The sequence below is a fragment of the Carassius auratus genome, chromosome 24, assembly GCF_003368295.1.
Source record: "Carassius auratus strain Wakin chromosome 24, ASM336829v1, whole genome shotgun sequence".
NCBI lineage: Eukaryota > Metazoa > Chordata > Actinopteri > Cypriniformes > Cyprinidae > Carassius > Carassius auratus.
In genome coordinates, this window is record NC_039266.1 from 18,015,081 (window position 1) to 18,031,170 (window position 16,090).

Consider the following 16,090-nt stretch of genomic DNA (forward strand, 5'->3'; position numbering starts at 1 on the left):
TTAAAAACTAAACTACTGAATGCTGATCAAGAAACATCTTATTGAATATGTATGCAGTTGTTTTCTTTAATTTCACATGGTTACAGCTAATCTTTAAATTTAAGGCCAGCTCTATGTAGTTTCAACCCAATTCAAAAACAAAAGCTAAATGCTGATGTCTGTAACATCCATGTTTGTATTGAATGTAGGCTACTTATTGTGCATATACTGCCATTAATTTCAGATGGTTGCAGTTATTGTTTTCAATAGCCAAAAGCCAGTTTGGCCTATTAAATACCAAATAAACATCGTTTATGCACACTTTCCTTCTTTCTTGTTTGTTGCTTAAAGATTAAAAAAATAAATAAAAAATCTGAAATCTGTATCGGAATCGGCCAGTTTGTTTGCAAAAAATCGGTATGGGAAACGGCCATGAAAAATCATGATCGGTGCATCCCTAGGAAATACCACAAAACACTTGACTACTTAATTGTGATGTACTTGGCTGAGGAGTTCTTCTTCCATTACCTGAGTCACTTGAACTTTATACAGAGTAACTGAGCACGGTTACATTCAAGTACAGCTTATAGTAGTGTTTTTACTGGCTGCATACCCCACTGATGCTTCTGTTCTTCAGATGAAAGCCCTATAAATCTCCACACAGTGAGGTTTTAAATGCATTCTTCATAAGAAATGTACGCAAACGAACAAGCTTAAACACCACCAGCACTCCGATGGTAAGCTATTGGGACATTATCAGTAACTTAATAAAGATTCCCCTAAAATAACTAACTACTGAGGAAATCAAGCGAGAAACATCCCCCTGTGCAAGAATATTTCACTGTCAGATACTTCAAAACAAATCCTACATTTAAAGAAGCTGTTAATGACAGACTCGGTGTAATAAATAACTCTCAAGAGCAAGCCTATTCTCTCAGCAATAATAGTCTTAATGCAATCTCTAAATGTGCTTTTCATGACAAAATGAAATAAATAAATCATTCATCGCCTCTGGACAAAAGTGCTGAGCGTTGTGAATAATGCAGGCACATGTTAAAGGCTTATTAAAATGCTGCTAATTGTGTCCTAATTGCATTGTATCTCTTCACATGATGGACTTGATACAGTCATGCATCACAATATAGCTATAATACTGTTAGTCAAGCATCTAGTCATTACAACTGACCTTTAAAATAATGAAATAAGGATTGCATCTGGAGAGTGTTTGTGCACGGCCGTCTCTCTGAAATGCTCTTCCTGTACCTCACTTTATCAAAAGCCATTTGAGTCAGTCTAACCTGCAGCAGATGTGGTGAGTAATGACCATCATTAATTCAGCCCCAGCACACCTTTCGTCCAGACAGGAATAATGGATCTGCTGGGCCACCTGCACAGCTGTAGCAGACAGCGGAGAAACTAGGCTAACCTCTAGTATTCAGTCTGAAGTTGACTGTACCATCTCTTAATATACCATGCTCACATGGTTGTTTGTTTGAATATAAATAGAAAAGATTCCCAAACTGCAATTTAACACTATTTCACCAATACACATTTATAACTAGTGGTCGATCGATATATCGACAGGGCCGATATTTCGCATTTTTCAAATATCTGCATTGGCAGATAAATCTTTCTTCCTGGCCGATTTGTTCGAGGCGGGACTTTTATTTTGACAGCACTGAGAGCGGCAGCGCCTGAGCACACACAGTGCTCACACTTTCTCTCTTGTTTGTCGTTAACAGTTCTGTCTAATACAGACAGAATTCTGTCTAATAATCAGATAGAACAGTTAAACAAAGGAATTAATGTATACAAAAAGTATTATAACGATTGCTTTTATATTAGTCCTATTAGTAATAGAAAGGCAAACATTATAATACTTTCTTGTTTGCCGTCAGCATTAAGCAAGTTCGCATTTATATTATTTAAACAAATCTTTGAATGACTAATGAACATTCAATTTCACAAACCTTGGAAACTTAGTCAAATCCAGCTGTAAGATCTTGTGAAGTGTGCATTTTTATCCAGCATGATCGCGTGTTCTCAGTGTGGCAGTCGGTCCGTGTGAATTGAATGGTTTAAACTTTAAACTCGTGCTGCGCTTTATGAATTTGCTCAGAGTCATATTCATGTCATTTTCACTGTGTGCTTTATGTTAAATGAGGGTTTGAAAAATATGAAAATATTGAAAAATTCCCAGTGCACACAAACTTCCCAGAATACTGAGTGCCCTCTTGGTTTCAGTGTTTACTTAATTATATTTTTTATTAAACATTTATTCATTTGTGAAAAATACTCTCATCTAAAGTATAAGCACGTTTCCTTTACACATTTATTTTTTAATCCATTGACAAATTATTTCAAATTTCTTAAATATTAATAATAATAATTAAAAAAAACATATCGGCTATCGGCCCACCTGTTTTCCAAGATATCGGCATTGGCTGTCAAAAAACACATATCAGTCGACCACTATTCATAATGTAGTTCAGTTCTTGATTTGGAGGACACAGATGGTCTCCTCTTCTCATGGGGGTTCTGAGATGCTGCACTGTGTATGAATAGGGTGGAGTCAGTTCACCCATACAGGAGCAACACAACCGTGATGGGCTGCTCCAATTTATACCGTAAATAATTCAGCACAGAAGCACTGCAGTGAGAGTGGAGGATAGTGTTAAAACAAGGGTTCTTTAGAAAAAAGAAGGAATAAAACGTGTTTACTTGTTTTGACTAGGGAGTTGGGCATTCATGGATATTCTCAGTTTTTACACGTGCCAGATTTCATTTCTTTTTAAAGACAACCCACCTGGGGCCAGCTGCACCAGTCATGTTTGTAAGTAAAAACTTAGAGTAGGGGTAGCATAAGTGGGAAAACATACACTTCACAATATCTGACTGTTGCACTATTAAATTTGAATGAAAGTCTGCAACCAGGAATGATAATTGGAATTAAAATTGCAGGCCAGTGGTGCCATACAGCTCATGTTTTACCTGAGAGGCTTCAATCTGGAAAAAAAATAAAACGGTAAAATGTTTTTGTTCTAAACTTAACTTTTTTGCTTGTTTGTTTTACACACCTAGGCCTATACTGTATCCAGTTTTATATATAAATGTAAGAAAACATGTTTTTGTTTATAATTTAATACATAAAACTGAAAAATTTTAAGAGTATTTAACAATATATTTGTTCTTTACTATTATTTATATATTTTATAATAAAACTTTTCTAGAATTATAAATAAATGTTTAATAGAAACATAATTATTGTAATTAAAATGTTTGGCTTATTTTATATATATATGCATAAATAATGTGAAAGAAATGATACAGTGCTTCATGTTTACAGACAAATGTCTTTTTCCCAAGACGTTATCTGTCAAAATAGAGGACATGTAACGAATAACAAAAATGCATGTTGTTTTATTAAAGGAATTTTAAAATATAAATTAAAATATAGGCATAATATATGAAAATATTGACATTGCATATTAATACATGTAGGCTACCACCCTAAAATAGGCTACCACTTTTAATGCGCCAATGCAAAGTAAACGACAATTTCTTTAGAATAATATAACACATAATTCATAATATAAATAATACTGCACACCTTTTAAATGTATCAAATCTAAAATATGGTTTAATACCATGTAGTTTAGAGAAAATATAAGCACAGGCTCAGGCTCAGGCTCAGGCACAGGCATGGCATCTATCCTGCTTGAATTCGTTCTAAGAAATGCACATAACTTCATAAGTACCAAACTTTCATCTGTGAATATTGCATATTAAATATAGTAAATATATTTAATATTTTAACAATAGTGTTTTTCTTTCATTTTCCATGACTGAAGCCGTCAAATGTAACACATCAGCGAGGCAAAACTGACGTCTATTTGCGAAAATGTGCTGTGATGCGCTTGTTTGATAACTTGTGGTTAAAGCGCCACTCAATGGTCAAAAGCTGCAAATTCACTTTACAAACGCCGTGGCGGCGGTACGTGCAGCAGTAAAAAGGGCCTCTAGGCTGTCCACCTACTGTATATATACACATACATATATACATAACAAAATAAGAGAGATCAACCCAAATGCATATTTTTTATTTAGTATTGTCCTAAGATATTTCACATAAAATATGTTTACAAAAAGTCCACAAGACCAAAAAAATTTAATTAAGTTAAATTATTAAAATACCCCCCCTCCAAAGTTTGGGAACCCTTGATTCATAATATTGTGTGTGGTTACCTGGTTGATCTATGATCATGATCATGTTCATGAGTCCCTTGTTCGTTCTGAACAGTTAAACTGAACACTGTTCTTCAGAAAAATCATCCATGTCCTGCAGATTCTTCAGTTTTCCAGCATCTTTTGCATATTCGAACCCTTTCCAGCAGTGACTGTATGATTTTGAGATCCATCTTTTCACACTGAGGACGGTTGAGGGACTCAAACACAACTATTAAAAAAGGTTCAAACATTCACTGACGCTCCAGAAGGAAACATAATGCATCTGTGCTGAAATTATTTACTACCAAACAATCATTTTGAATTCATAATGATCCATCATGTACGTTTGTATATTTCCTTGAGAAAACTAATCTCTACCTCACAGTGACGACGAGAGAGAGAGAGAGAGAGAGAGAGAATGTTTTACATGACATAATGGGGTGTGGCTTACCTTGATTGAACTGTCACTTTCAAATTGATTGATCTTTTAAAACCCAAGCTGACTAAACTCAAACCATTCCAACTCCAACAACTAAACCATTCTACTAAAAGCACTGCAGACACAATGAGATGAATTCATTTCATTGCCTTATACTGTTAAAGACTTACTACTCAACTTGCATACCATAATGCCCCTATGAATCGCTTTTACGAGTGTCCTTTTTTATTTTTTTTAGTCTAGTGATGACATACTTCCTACTAAAACGGGAAGTGTTAGACATATTTTAAATATCTGATAGCCTTTAGCTAGACCACAGCCATAAACCATTGCTTCCGGCTAGTCAGCTGCAGGTTCTATAGGAGGAAGGAAATTCTAATAAAAGATGGGACAAAGTCTTTATATTACAGGATAAATAATCCTTCTTTTTTTCTTCTTTTTTTTTCTCTTTTCCAGGAGAACAACTTTTCATTTTCTGACTATATTTGCCATTTAAGAGGCGAAAAGACCTGGACTCAAAAACACAAAAACTTTAATTTTGATGTAATGTAGTCTTTTACACAATGACCTAATCAGAATTAATTTCTACTAATTAAGTAAAAATAGTTTGTTTACTTAATCACAGGTGTCGTTAACAACACTGATGGGTCTTGGCTGCTTAAAAAGATTGTGTTAATGATTGCAAGCTTCAGCTGCAGAAATGCAGTTATAAACAACTGGGCAAAGGTCACGACCATCTGACCATAAACTTACCCAGCCTCCATTTTCCTCGATCCAGTTTTCCAGTGGCCCGTTCAGGTAGTCTGTCATCCAGTGTGCAATATTATCTACCTGGGACGCCATCTCCCGGTTCAAGCTCTCCACACACATGGTCCCACCAAACTCAAAGAAAGCGACGATCCGCCCCCAATTCACTCCGTCTCTGAAGAGTTCTTCAGCCACAGCTAAGAAGCTACGTTGTGCTGCATTGGCACTGAATGTCATCTGGTGGGACATCTCCTCAAATTCACGCTGGTACATCCTTTCTATCTGGTCACCAGCCTCGCGTATCGCCCGGTAGATCCTCGAATAAGGGTCTGAACGTGTGACCCGGTTTGCCATCAGGCATTCAGAGTTGTTCCCCCCTCCGGCTGAGGGAGCTTGGAGCCTCCGGTCAGAGTTTGGAGAGGAGTCCTCCACTCCCGTATTGATGGTGTCCTCCCCGGAAGATTGAAATTTCCACTCATATCCTTTCTTTAAAAGTTTGTGATTGAGGTATTTCTCCACAATATTCCGATTGTCATAGCGAATTTCGTTGGCCATCGTTATTAAAAACGAAAAAAAAAAAAAAACAGGCGAGAGCGGGAATAAGTCGGTTACTCGATGTACATCGTAAAGGAAAACGTTCTCTCACAGAGAAAAGCTCCAAAAAATGTCAAATTCACATCACGTTGACGTGAGTTCTCTTATTAAAACGCAATTTTTGAGGAAAATTATATTATTTAGTATCACATGCATTGGTTATGACTCATAAATACGGTATTTTTTTACTTTATAACCAGAACTGTCAGCAAACCTGCACGGTGATGGATGGATGGATGTATATAGACCGGATTGGCCGTTGCTGCAGCGCGGTCAAGATCCAAACGCCTCTCGAGCGCTGCGCGAGGAATGCCCTTCACTGCTCAAACTCAATGCGCTTATATTCCAATGAACCTCCAGCCAAGAGCAAGAAGAAAAAACGCGACGTCGTTGACGTTACAAGAACGAAGAAGAGAGTTAAAGCAAACGCTGTATTTCTAACAATTTTACTGACAAACGAGGTCCCAGAAAGACGGAAGAGAAAATAGCAACCAAGTCAGCGCACGAAAAAGCACTTTTGCTGTGTGTAAAATTTACATGTAGATTTCCACGCTCTTTGGCAAGATGCAGTTTCTCCAACGCGCGGCACGGTTCGTGCAGAAATTAAGCGTGCTCCGTCACCGCCGACGAATGACATCGAGGCTTGCGCGTTCATTGAAGCGACGCTAGAACGCTCTTGAAACTGAATACTGAAGATACTCGCTCACGGGGGCGGACACTTCACATCACTTCACTTCCTTTACGTCACACCCATTCATTGCTTTTGGCGTAGTACTCTCCAGATGAAGTGTATTTATGGTGTCTGGGTTCGTTGTGTTGAAGTGTACTTCTTTTCATTCCTTTCAGTTTGGTCAAAGCTGCTTTTCATTATTCCCACAGGACTCCGTACTTCAGGCGAGTTTTTAACAAGGTTCTCACATTTTGACAAATAAATTTATATTAGGGGAACCAGGGAGTGTCATAACACAGTTTGGTCAATCATGTAGACATTCAATCTGTATTTCACAGGCTTGTCTAAATGTTCTGCAGCAAGCTTTACATGAGCATCAAGTGTGCATACAGGCTCTTAGACACCTCTTCTGATAATTATTTTCACTCGTCTGTCAGAAATCTTGTGAGGAGCACCTGGTTTTGGCTGTTTTATAGTGAAATAATGTTCTTTCCACTTCCAGATTACAGTGCTCACTGAAACATTCAGAAGTATTGAAATCCTTATTCTGTTACCAATGCCATCAGTATAGATTTATGCTGGTGTCTTGGCTTTCCATGCCTTTTTGCAAAATATATATATATATAATGTGTATATATATATATATATATATATATATATATATATATATATATATATATATATATATACTCATACAAATAATACTTTTTGAGTAGTTAATAATAAACCATTCAAATAATAAATGATGCTATTAAAAAAGTCAGAAGTTCTACTTTCTATAAAAGTTCACTGATGTTAAATTCACACTTATAGTTCACAAGCAGTGACAGCTGTGTGACTTCATCTAAAACTGTTTTAAACTCTGTGAAACTACAAAAAAATGTATTTGTCATACAGAGCTATTTGTGTGAACTGTAAAGGTTTTCAAAATAGTGAAAGATATACACCACCTCTTTTATACAGAAACACACTCATAAAGTCATTTTAGGCAGATGGAAAGTGATTGGATTAACTCAGACACCTCAGCCTACACTATAACACACTCTCTCAGAACCTGCCCTAGCCAATCACGTTAACACATATTCACCTCCATGGTAGTCAGGTATCAGGTTAAATGTACCAACACATGCTTTGTTCTCAGTACAAACAGTACAAAGCCAGAATACTGGAGCAGCTCAGGGTTTAATTCAGTGCATTTATTTAGATTCACACTGGAATATATTTTTAAGGCTGTCGGTTGCACAGCATTATTGAGTTTGGAACTTCTCATTAATTCAATCCTGATACATTTTTAGTCATTACGGTGGAATGCATTAATTACGTATTTATTTCCACTGTTTCTTTTCATAGTCCCACTTATGAGAGAATCCATGGACGGGGTTCACTCTCATATCTATCATCCTCTGCGTCTGCTGGGCAACCGACTCTTCAGACAAAGTGTGCGGAACATCACCATACACTGCAGAGAGAGAGAGTGAGAGAGAGAGAGAGAGAGAGAGAGAGAGAGAGAGAGAATGGTTGACATAAAGAAGTAATATTCTTAGTTTAAATACAAGTTGTTCTTCCAAATTTTACATTTGGTCATAAGTTATTCTCCATCTTTCATTTGAATTTTAATTTAGCTTTATTTAAATGTTATTTGTTTGTTTCACAGAATAACAAATTATTTATTAAGGGTTCAAAAAGCTTAAGATGAAACTCCGTAATAAAAAAAATGTGTTAAAGAAAACAATGGGGGTGTCAGGTGTGAAAAACAGTTAATTGTGCAAAATCCCCGTATATTTTTCTCCTAAGAGGAACTGCAGACCTGTCGGAAAAAAAGTGAACAATAGCACACAGCAAAAAATTAAGAGTCCTAACAGAGGGCAGCACCTAACAGATCACTCTTCTGTGGAGTTATATCCTCCAGGCAAAGAACAGGTGACAAAAAAATAAAATAAACAAATTAGAGAAAACATTTGCGTCTGCACAGCATGCACAAACCCGTCTGCTAATATCGCAGACCTGGTTCATGTAAAAATAGAGATAATAAACATGCAAATGTACTCGGTCTAAAAAAGGTTTCAGTGGAGGGTCCTATATTATTTCTTAACTAAATCATAAGAATGAAGCACTGAAATAGCAGTGTTCAAAAATCCACGCGCTTCTACTATCATTAAAAATATAATTATAGTATCTTTTTTTATTAAATAGTTTTATATTATCAGCATAACAGCATACATTTGAATTGAAAAAGATTTAAACACATTTTCACCAGCCATTTCTCCAGTTTTATGATCCTTCAGAAATTATTGTAATACTCTAATTTGTTGCTCAACTAATGACCAATTATTAATATATGTTGTTTTATTATTTTTTATGGCGTACACAGTTTGTGTGTATATATATATATATATATATATATATATATATATATATATATATATATATATATATATATAAACTTTTGAAAAGTAGTGTATCCCTGTTTCCACAAAAATATTAAATAGTTAACTGTTTAACTATTAACTGTTTTCAACATTAATAATTTTAGCAGCAAGTCAGTATATTAGAATTATGTATGATCTGAAGGATCATGTGACACTGAAGACTGGCCTAATAATGCTGAAAATTCAGCTTTGCCTTCGCAGGAATAAATTACACTTTAAAATATATTAAAATAGAAATGCAAAATTATGCAGATATTTCAAAATCAATGCATTATTTATAAACAAATAGATGACTGCATTAATTTCTTTTTTTCACAGATTTTCTATTCTCTTTATTTCCAGGTTTAGATTTCGAATCTCAGATTCTCAATCTGGACTCAGACTGTATATCTGGTATTTGGTTTATATTGTCATTTTTTTCAAGGGTATAGTTTCTGTCACACAAACACGTTTTTTTTGCCAGTTGGAGTCGGTACACCTGCCCTGAGGTATGTACAGGAAATTTAGTTCAGTTTTCAGTGAGTTGTGAGGCAGAGATGCTTGCAAACCCCAGAATAAGAACCTGTAGGTGTGACTCTATCCCAGGTGGCTTTCCAAAAAAAATAATTTCTTTCATCTCCTCTTTAAATCCCAACAATTGCTAAAGTCAACCTCAGACGACTCTTAATACCTAACCCTAATGAGTTTGAAGAACAGCAGCCCAGAGCGAGTTTTTCAAGTCATGACATGAGCCAGACATTGTGGGAAATACCCAGCGCTCAACTGACAACTGACATTTGGACTTCTGTACCTTCCTTGCTTTGATGCGGCTACACCCCTCTTTCTCCCCCACAAGGATCCTCACCAAACTTTTGTTTTCACAGTTTCTCTGTATTCCTCCCTCCTTGCGTTATTTTCCTCTACTGTATCTCTCCTGAGGTGATGTAGCATTGACTTCCTTCCTCAAAGAACCAGGCCTCTGAGACAGAGATGGAGAAGACTCATCTGCTTCCGACAAGATCCCGCTTACACACTTATACAAACACACACACACACAGGCACACAATGCACACTCATTCTGTTTTAAACATGTAAACTGATTTCCATCCGTCTTAGGCACACACACAGCCTTAGAAATCTTCTTATCGTTTGTAAAGAAGTTCAGCTGGGTCTAAAGGGATTCTTGAACTGAAGCCGTGGCTCAAACAAGTAAATCTTTACCCTCTTTTCCGCTTCTTTAAACCGTTGGCTGCAAAGCACAACCCAGTCCAATTATTTCAGCGGGAGTGTGTGCTGCAGGTTAAAAGGCCATGCCGATTCTTCCATCTGACATGAGAAATCAGAGCGATCCTTGCTATGAGAACTGATGGTCACATTAGAGGAAAAGTAATAAAAGTCCCAAAGAACAAAATCCAATTTAAAATGAATTTTAAGCAAGAATTCTATGCCTTAAATTTATAGCCCACTCAAAAACATAAATTCTGTCATCATTTACCCCCTATCATGTTGTTTCAAGCCTGTATGACTTTCTTCCATGGAACAGAAAATATAATATTGGCAACCAAACCGTTTCGGGACCCACTGATTTACATGATATGGACAAAAAAAATACTATGGAAGTCAATGGGATACAAAGAAAATATTTTGAAGAGTATTGGCAACCAAACAGTTTTGAGTCCAGTTGTATGGGAGAGGATTAGGGCCAAGCAATGATAAAAAACTGACATCCAAAGTAAAGACATAATAAATAAAATATTACAGAAGTTATGGGCACAATTGTTAAGAATATTGGCAATCAAATGGTTTTAAATCCCACCGACGTTCATAGTATATGGACAAAAATACTATAATATGGAAGTCAATGGAGCCTATGTTTCCCAACATTCTTCAAACTATCTTTTGTGCTCCACATAAGAAAGAAATTTATACAGGTTCGGAATAAGGGTGAGCAAATGTTTTTGCATGGACTATACCTTTAATTTAGCAGAAGCCAATCTGTTGATTTTGGATTTGACAACGGTTTCTGATTTCAGATTGGATGAATAAATAAATCATCAACACAATTAAACCCAGCTAAATCTCACATCAAAGCAACGGAGCGTGTCCGGAATGATGAAATGCCTGAAATTCAAGCATTTAAGGCTTTCCTGCCATGATAATCTGGTAATCAAAAACCATTATGCATCATTTAGAGGATGTATACATATGAATATCTTCATATATACACCCACCATAGACACGCTGCCACCACACCAGCAGCCCTGTGAAGCCAAGGAAGATGAAGACGCCCCCGAGGACAGTCATCCACTCTTTGGAACCTTGCCTCATCTCTGCGTACGACAGCTCATGGGTGAGTCTGTACACTGGAGAAAAAAAAGAAAGAAAGAGAAACACACCACAGATGATCTGAATAGTAATTGTTGGATTTAGGAGCTTGCCCTGCTTGCATGCACATTTGGAAGGCAAGGTGGCTGGCTGCCATTCAAGTGAAACAGTTAAACAAGGCTGCCATCTGGTGGGAAAGAACTTTTAAAACCTGAGGCCAAATAAACGTGAAGTCATTAACATATCTGCCATTATCATTATGATTCCCAAGATCCATGACCCATTTACTATATTAATAATTTAGCCTTAAGGGATCTTACTCAGGTAAAATAATCTATTATACATCACAAAGGACTATAACACTGAAATAAATATAAAAACATAATAATAAATTATCAAAATATATTTTAATACAGAAAATGTACACATACAAAATATAAAAATATATTTTTATATATTCATATACCAGGCTGTACTGATAACTAAGGAGTGATTTGTGACATTAAGCTTATACTGGAATTGGAAAAATCCTGCTGAATCCTCGCAACTTAAGAAGCAAATAGCTCTAATAGCCACTCAAGAAATTGATCAGTTTCTGCCAAGTGTTCAGTCAGCATTGAAAGCATTAAGACCCAAATATTTTAATCATTTATATTGGTAGCTGAATTGAATGCAACGTGGCAATGGGGTCAAAAAGGCTGTTCTTCATAACTGTCCAGCTAAAAAGCCAAGAGCAATACTGGCTACATTATATACCCAGAATATATATATATATATATATATATATATATATATATATATATATATATATATATATATATATATATATATCATATAAAAAATTATTAAATAAAATATAAAATTATAATATGCACTACCATTTAAAAGTTTAGTGGGTTATACGATTAAAAAAATTTTTTTTTAATGTTTTTCAAATAAGTAAATTTTATGCTCACCATGGCTGTATTTGGTTGATTATGAATACAGTAAAAACACTAATTTTGTAAAATATTATTACAATTTACAATACATTTTCTATTTTAAATGTATCTTAAAATGTAATTGATTCCTAGTGAAAAGCTTAATTGTATTATTGCTATCAATGTTAAAACCAGCTGTGCTGCTTAATATTTATATTGAATTCTTTAATGAGCATTTATTTAAATTATACAAAATCTAAAAATCTTTACTGGCATTGTTGATCAATTTGACGTGTCTTTGTAGAATAAAAGTATTCATTTCTTTGTTGAAAACAATCTTATTTACCCTAGACTTCTTAATGGTCATTGTGGCGATTGGGGCGGGGCTTAGAGCCGGGGGAACAGAGCGATGCTGGTGAAGTGATTGGAAATGAGCGACACCTGCTCGACCCACCGGTCTCGAGTCCCACGGAGGAGATGGAAGGATATAAAAGAGGAGCGACGACAGTGAAGGACGAGAGAGGACCAGGCCTGGATTTATTTTGTGTTTTGGTTTTGTCTGTTTTGTCTTTATTTTATTATTAAAAGCTTCATTTGATTGTCCGCTGGTTCCCCCCTCCTTCTTCTCACGAAAGAATATTGTTACAGTCATATTTTCCTTACAGTACCTACTTTCAGTAAAAAATTACATATGAGCATGTTTATAGCTACAGCTATTGTAAAGACAAATCTGGTTATTCGGGAGCCCTGTGAGTGAGTAACAGTTTCCTCCACACCCTGGGTCAAAGTCTAACCTGTTCTTATAACAACAGGAAATTTTATGACTGATTTATATGCTTTTTAAGCAGTAGATGAAAAAAGCTAAACGTTAGCCTAAGTTAGATTCAGATTTACAGGCGAGTTTCTCCTCCTTGGTGAGCTGGGTCCATGATCCCTTCTCTTTCTCTTTGAGTTTCTTCTGTTCAGCACTGAGATTTCGGACAAATGGAACATCGGGCAGTGGTGTATCCAGACGGTTGTTGTACTGAGGAATGGAGCAGTCAACCACATCAATATCTGAGAACAAATGCGCAATTACAACAACAGTCAAAATGTGAACGCATCTGTCCAAATAGATTGTTCCTTGAGAGAGTGCTGTCACCGTGAGTGTGTGCAGCCCAGGCAGCAGATGAAGTTGACACCCTCCTCCAGAATCCGGACTGAAGTCCCCGCACAAGTGCACGAGAAGCCAGCATCTAAAAAAAATGACAACATGTATTGGCCAGACTCATGGACAACTTATTGAGCTTTCAGGTAAGTCACACCAGGACTAACATGACAAAAACTGGGTCTAAAACCAAAGGAGGTGACTTTCTGCACTTTGACCAAGCTGACAGTTTTCACCAAGTCCCTTACAAAAAAAAAATTGGTGCTACAATGGTGCACTGATAATACCAAATATGACCTAACTGTCTAATTGCATGCTATACAAGTTTAGAATGAAGACCACCCAAACAAATGTAATTCTGTCATCATTTACTACACCTCAAGTTGATCCAAACTATAAGTTTCCATCCTCTGTTGATTTGTTTGTTTGAAGAACGTTTGGAACCACACAATTGACGGAAGCAATTAACTTCCATAGTTTTTTGCTCCATGCTGTGGGAGTCGATGGCTACCGTCAACTATTTGGTTACACACATTCTTCAAAAACCTTCTTTTATACTCTTTCTTCTTAAGAAACTTTTAAAGGGATAGCTCCCCCAACATGAAATGTTTGTCATCATTTATTCCCTCATGTCAATCCCAACCTGTGTGCATTTCTTTCTTCTGTGAAGGTTAGAAGAATGTTGGTAATCAAACAGGTATGATTCCCTTTGACTTACCATACCATTTCATCAATGGAAGTCAATAGGCACTGAAACAATGGTGACTATTCTTCAAAATATCTTCTTTAACATTAATTTGCATGCAAGAAATGTTACTTTTATAGAGAATACCACAGTAGTATTGGAGTAACTGTGGTTACCATGGTGAATGCTAGGGGCTGCCTACTGTACATAAAGAGCATTTTAAATGACACGAGTGACTGACTAGACGACCTTTGCTTATGATGCTGCAGTGAAAGTATCCAGGCAGTGACCGTGAATGTAGCTCGTCTGCAAGTTGAATACATGCAAATGGAAAACGTTAGATGTCTTTGCTCATGATAAAGGGGCGGCGACATGCCTATGATAGTGGAGATGGATTTAAAATATCAAATTTCATCCTCGTGCACCTGACACATATGCTTGTTTTAAATATAAACGCGCATATATTGAACTAAAGTGGAGAAAGCGACTGTGTGCTTTCTGGCACGTAATGTTGTGGAATATTCTGCAGCCAAATTACTTTACGGGGGGCGTGACATCAATATCGAGCGAAGTGAAACAATGCGAATCTAAATATAAAATCACCACGCGCGCATTCTTTCAATATTTGCAAACGACAAATGTTGTTGAAAAGATACATAGCTAGCTCATGCAAACATACTCTGAGATATTATAATAGCCTAATATTAAGTAGCTAATATTAAATAGCCAGTTATTAGGCTATTCGTCTATGTACAAAATATTATTTCAAGTTCAAAACATTGTAAAAAAAAAAATAAATAAATAAATAAAATCCAAAAATATTAAAAAGTGAACATTTTTTACAATTTAGCAAAATATTTAAAATAAATGAATAAAATAAATACATTTGAATATAAATACGTGGTTTCAGTTAAGGAAATAGAATGCCCTCGTTCGAGAGGAACTTTTTTTTAAAGTGTTACATTAATCTCACACGCCCATCTGCAATGGAGCGTTTGCAAAATATCATCACTGATATTTATATTTTATAAATACCAACTATTTATTTAGTGCTCAATAACACCACATCCATATGAATTTACCTTGAGATATGAAGGTCCGAGCTTGTCGACAAGAAGTTGCCTACGTGCTCTTTCTTTATGGTTTCATGGATCAGTTAGTAGCGGGTGGATTGTAAGTCAGGTGTCTGTCGCTATCAGCCAAATGAACCAATGAGCGCGAGGCAGGAACCAGCTCGCCAGAGGCGCACAGCGCTCCACAGCGCGCGCACCAAACGCTCGAGGGGACATTTAAGATTAAGCTACAGGTTGGTTATGACTGACAGTTTTTTTCTTGGAGACAGAATTGTAATTCATCAACAATGTCCTAAATGGTGTTTCTACTCACATCTAGAAATCTGGCACATTATTTCGTCAGGCAGGTTTTGGTAATCTCCACATATACTTTTGACTTCTCTTTAGGCTACTAATATGTTACACGTTACTAAACGGGAAGGAAATAATAGTAATTTAACTTTATAAAGCCATGCAATGTTTAATACATGAATAATGGCTTCACAACTTTGCTAAAACTACACTCTCCTGCTATAGATGGTTTATCATTTTTAAGAGCATTTATTTAGAGTACAATGTTTCAGAATTTAATCTTACGTTTGGCCATAAAAAAACAGCAACATCACCTAATTGTATGGTGCTCTGTATAAAACTGATTTGTAGTTTTTCTGCGCGATTTTGAGAAGTAGCTCTGTATTTTCACTTTAGGTCTATCATAAAATACAATCCATAAAAGCCTTATGTATCTAATATGATACAAAACATAAGACAAATACAGTTAAAAATGTGTATAAGTTCAATAAACAGTTCAATTTAATAAAATTTGATTTTCGGACTATTTCCTGGATTGAAGACACGGAAGAAGCCAGGCAGCTTGTTAAGTGAAATTGCATCCAG

General features: G+C 36.1%; 2 protein-coding genes across 3 annotated transcripts in view; both read right to left on the minus strand.

Annotated features, from left to right (window-relative positions):
* Positions 1-5,979, minus strand: part of LOC113042494 (apoptosis regulator Bcl-2-like) — a 51,216-nt gene extending 45,237 nt beyond the window's left edge. The window contains exons 1-2 of one of the 2 annotated variants that reach the window (XM_026201386.1): positions 5,399-5,979; positions 3,875-4,435 (exon numbers count right to left, since the gene is read on the minus strand). In XM_026201386.1, the coding sequence (XP_026057171.1) occupies positions 4,280-4,435; positions 5,399-5,947 (705 nt within the window). In that variant the 5' untranslated portion in view covers positions 5,948-5,979 and the 3' untranslated portion in view covers positions 3,875-4,279. Of the gene's footprint in view, positions 1-3,874; positions 4,436-5,398 lie in introns of those variants that run through there. The other variant, XM_026201388.1, reaches the window with a different exon arrangement.
* Positions 5,980-7,822: 1,843 nt separating this feature from the next.
* Positions 7,823-15,353, minus strand: LOC113042495 (cytochrome c oxidase subunit 4 isoform 1, mitochondrial). Its single transcript, XM_026201389.1, has 5 exons — positions 15,224-15,353; positions 13,451-13,544; positions 13,204-13,365; positions 11,296-11,427; positions 7,823-8,115 (listed from the first exon to the last, which is right to left on the minus strand). The coding sequence occupies exons 2-5, from the start codon at positions 13,542-13,544 to the stop codon at positions 7,982-7,984; spliced, it is 522 nt and encodes a 173-aa protein (XP_026057174.1). The 5' UTR covers positions 15,224-15,353; the 3' UTR covers positions 7,823-7,981.
* Between the last annotated feature and the right edge of the window lie 737 nt (positions 15,354-16,090).

Coding starts and splice junctions, on each gene's coding strand:
- LOC113042495 (XM_026201389.1), bottom strand. CDS start 13,544: ATGCTGGCTTCTCGTGCACTTGTGCGGGGACTTCAGTCCGGATTCTGG. Junction 13,366..13,450: donor CTGGGCTGCACACACTCACG/GTGACAGCACTC, acceptor ATTTGTTCTCAG/ATATTGATGTGGTTGACTGC. Junction 11,428..13,203: donor CAAGGAGGAGAAACTCGCCT/GTAAATCTGAAT, acceptor TTTTTTCTCCAG/TGTACAGACTCACCCATGAG.